The sequence below is a fragment of the Echinococcus granulosus genome (genome assembly GCF_000524195.1).
Source record: "Echinococcus granulosus chromosome Unknown EG_S00200, whole genome shotgun sequence".
Lineage (NCBI taxonomy): Eukaryota > Metazoa > Platyhelminthes > Cestoda > Cyclophyllidea > Taeniidae > Echinococcus > Echinococcus granulosus.
In genome coordinates, this window is record NW_020170580.1 from 96,525 (window position 1) to 97,584 (window position 1,060).

The window sequence follows — 1,060 nt, forward strand, 5'->3', positions numbered from 1 at the left end:
CAATCTCACAATAAGGAGTGATTTATTTATCAGAGTAAAAAAAGTTTGCAAAAAACAGATTTTGCGTAATCAAATGCACACAAGGTTTAGAAGGAATCCCAATCTGTCGTCCGATGCACACAAATGGTTAGAGAGAGCTCTTCAATTGAACGGTGACTAGATTCCATAAATCAACAAACGATATTTCCGGTAACACTCTATCAGAAACATTTACGTCTTTATTGGAGCGAAAAACGCTCAACCACATGAAGATGACGATATGGCTTTAAGAGACCCGATGATACAAGGGACAACTAAGAAAATCATGACACGAAAAAATACCCCCTCCAAATGTTCTGCAATGGAGGATGGAGATTACTGGATTCTCGTGTTACGAAGAGCAAAATTAATGCTCTGAGAATCTACACATCGGAAACGTGATCAGCTTCTTTAAAGTAGGTTTAGCATATTCTGGCACAGGGGGAACATTCAATGCCTGTAAAGTAAGTAGATTAGCACGAATAAATCAAAACGTCAGTTAATAAGATAAACTCTCCTTACGGGAGTGCCAGTCTTCTTGAGGAAGAGGTCGTGCAATTGTTGCATGACAGCATCGGGATTGACTAAACGCTCCGTGACTATGTGGCCCCAGGCACAACAAACCCCGCGCCGGCGCGGCTCCTTGCTGGAGATGGAGTCCCTCACATTCCTACTTCGAGAATGCCTGCTGCGGTGAAAGAGCTGTCGTTACACAATTATACATATTTACGTTTGATACAAAGTCGGACAAACTAATTCAATGCATTAATAATAATAACAATAAAAGCAACAAAGCTGTCGTCGACTTTTGATAGAGGAAAAGGAAATAAGGAAGAGAGGAAGTGAGTGAAAACTAACGTGTTATAAGACTCGCAGCCGCGTAAGAGATCGACCACGATAAGGACGGTGGAGAGTGCACGACTGTGTGTTGTGAGGGACGTTGGTGCGGGCCTCGAGGCCCGAGGCGAGACCCACCACTGCACTGACCTTACTGGCGGACCGAAAATCGAAGGGCATGGATGAGGAATAAAATCGTGAAAGA

General features: G+C 43.4%; 1 protein-coding gene across 1 annotated transcript in view; it reads right to left on the reverse strand. All coding sequences in view use genetic code 11, as the record gives it.

Annotated features, from left to right (window-relative positions):
• Positions 1 to 1,060, reverse strand: part of EGR_10232 (hypothetical protein) — a gene marked incomplete at both ends in the record, with an annotated part of 2,745 nt that overhangs the window by 318 nt on the left and 1,367 nt on the right. The window contains one exon of the mRNA XM_024499481.1: positions 541 to 720. Coding sequence (XP_024346118.1) covers positions 541 to 720 — 180 coding nt within the window. The remainder of the gene's footprint in view (positions 1 to 540; positions 721 to 1,060) is intronic.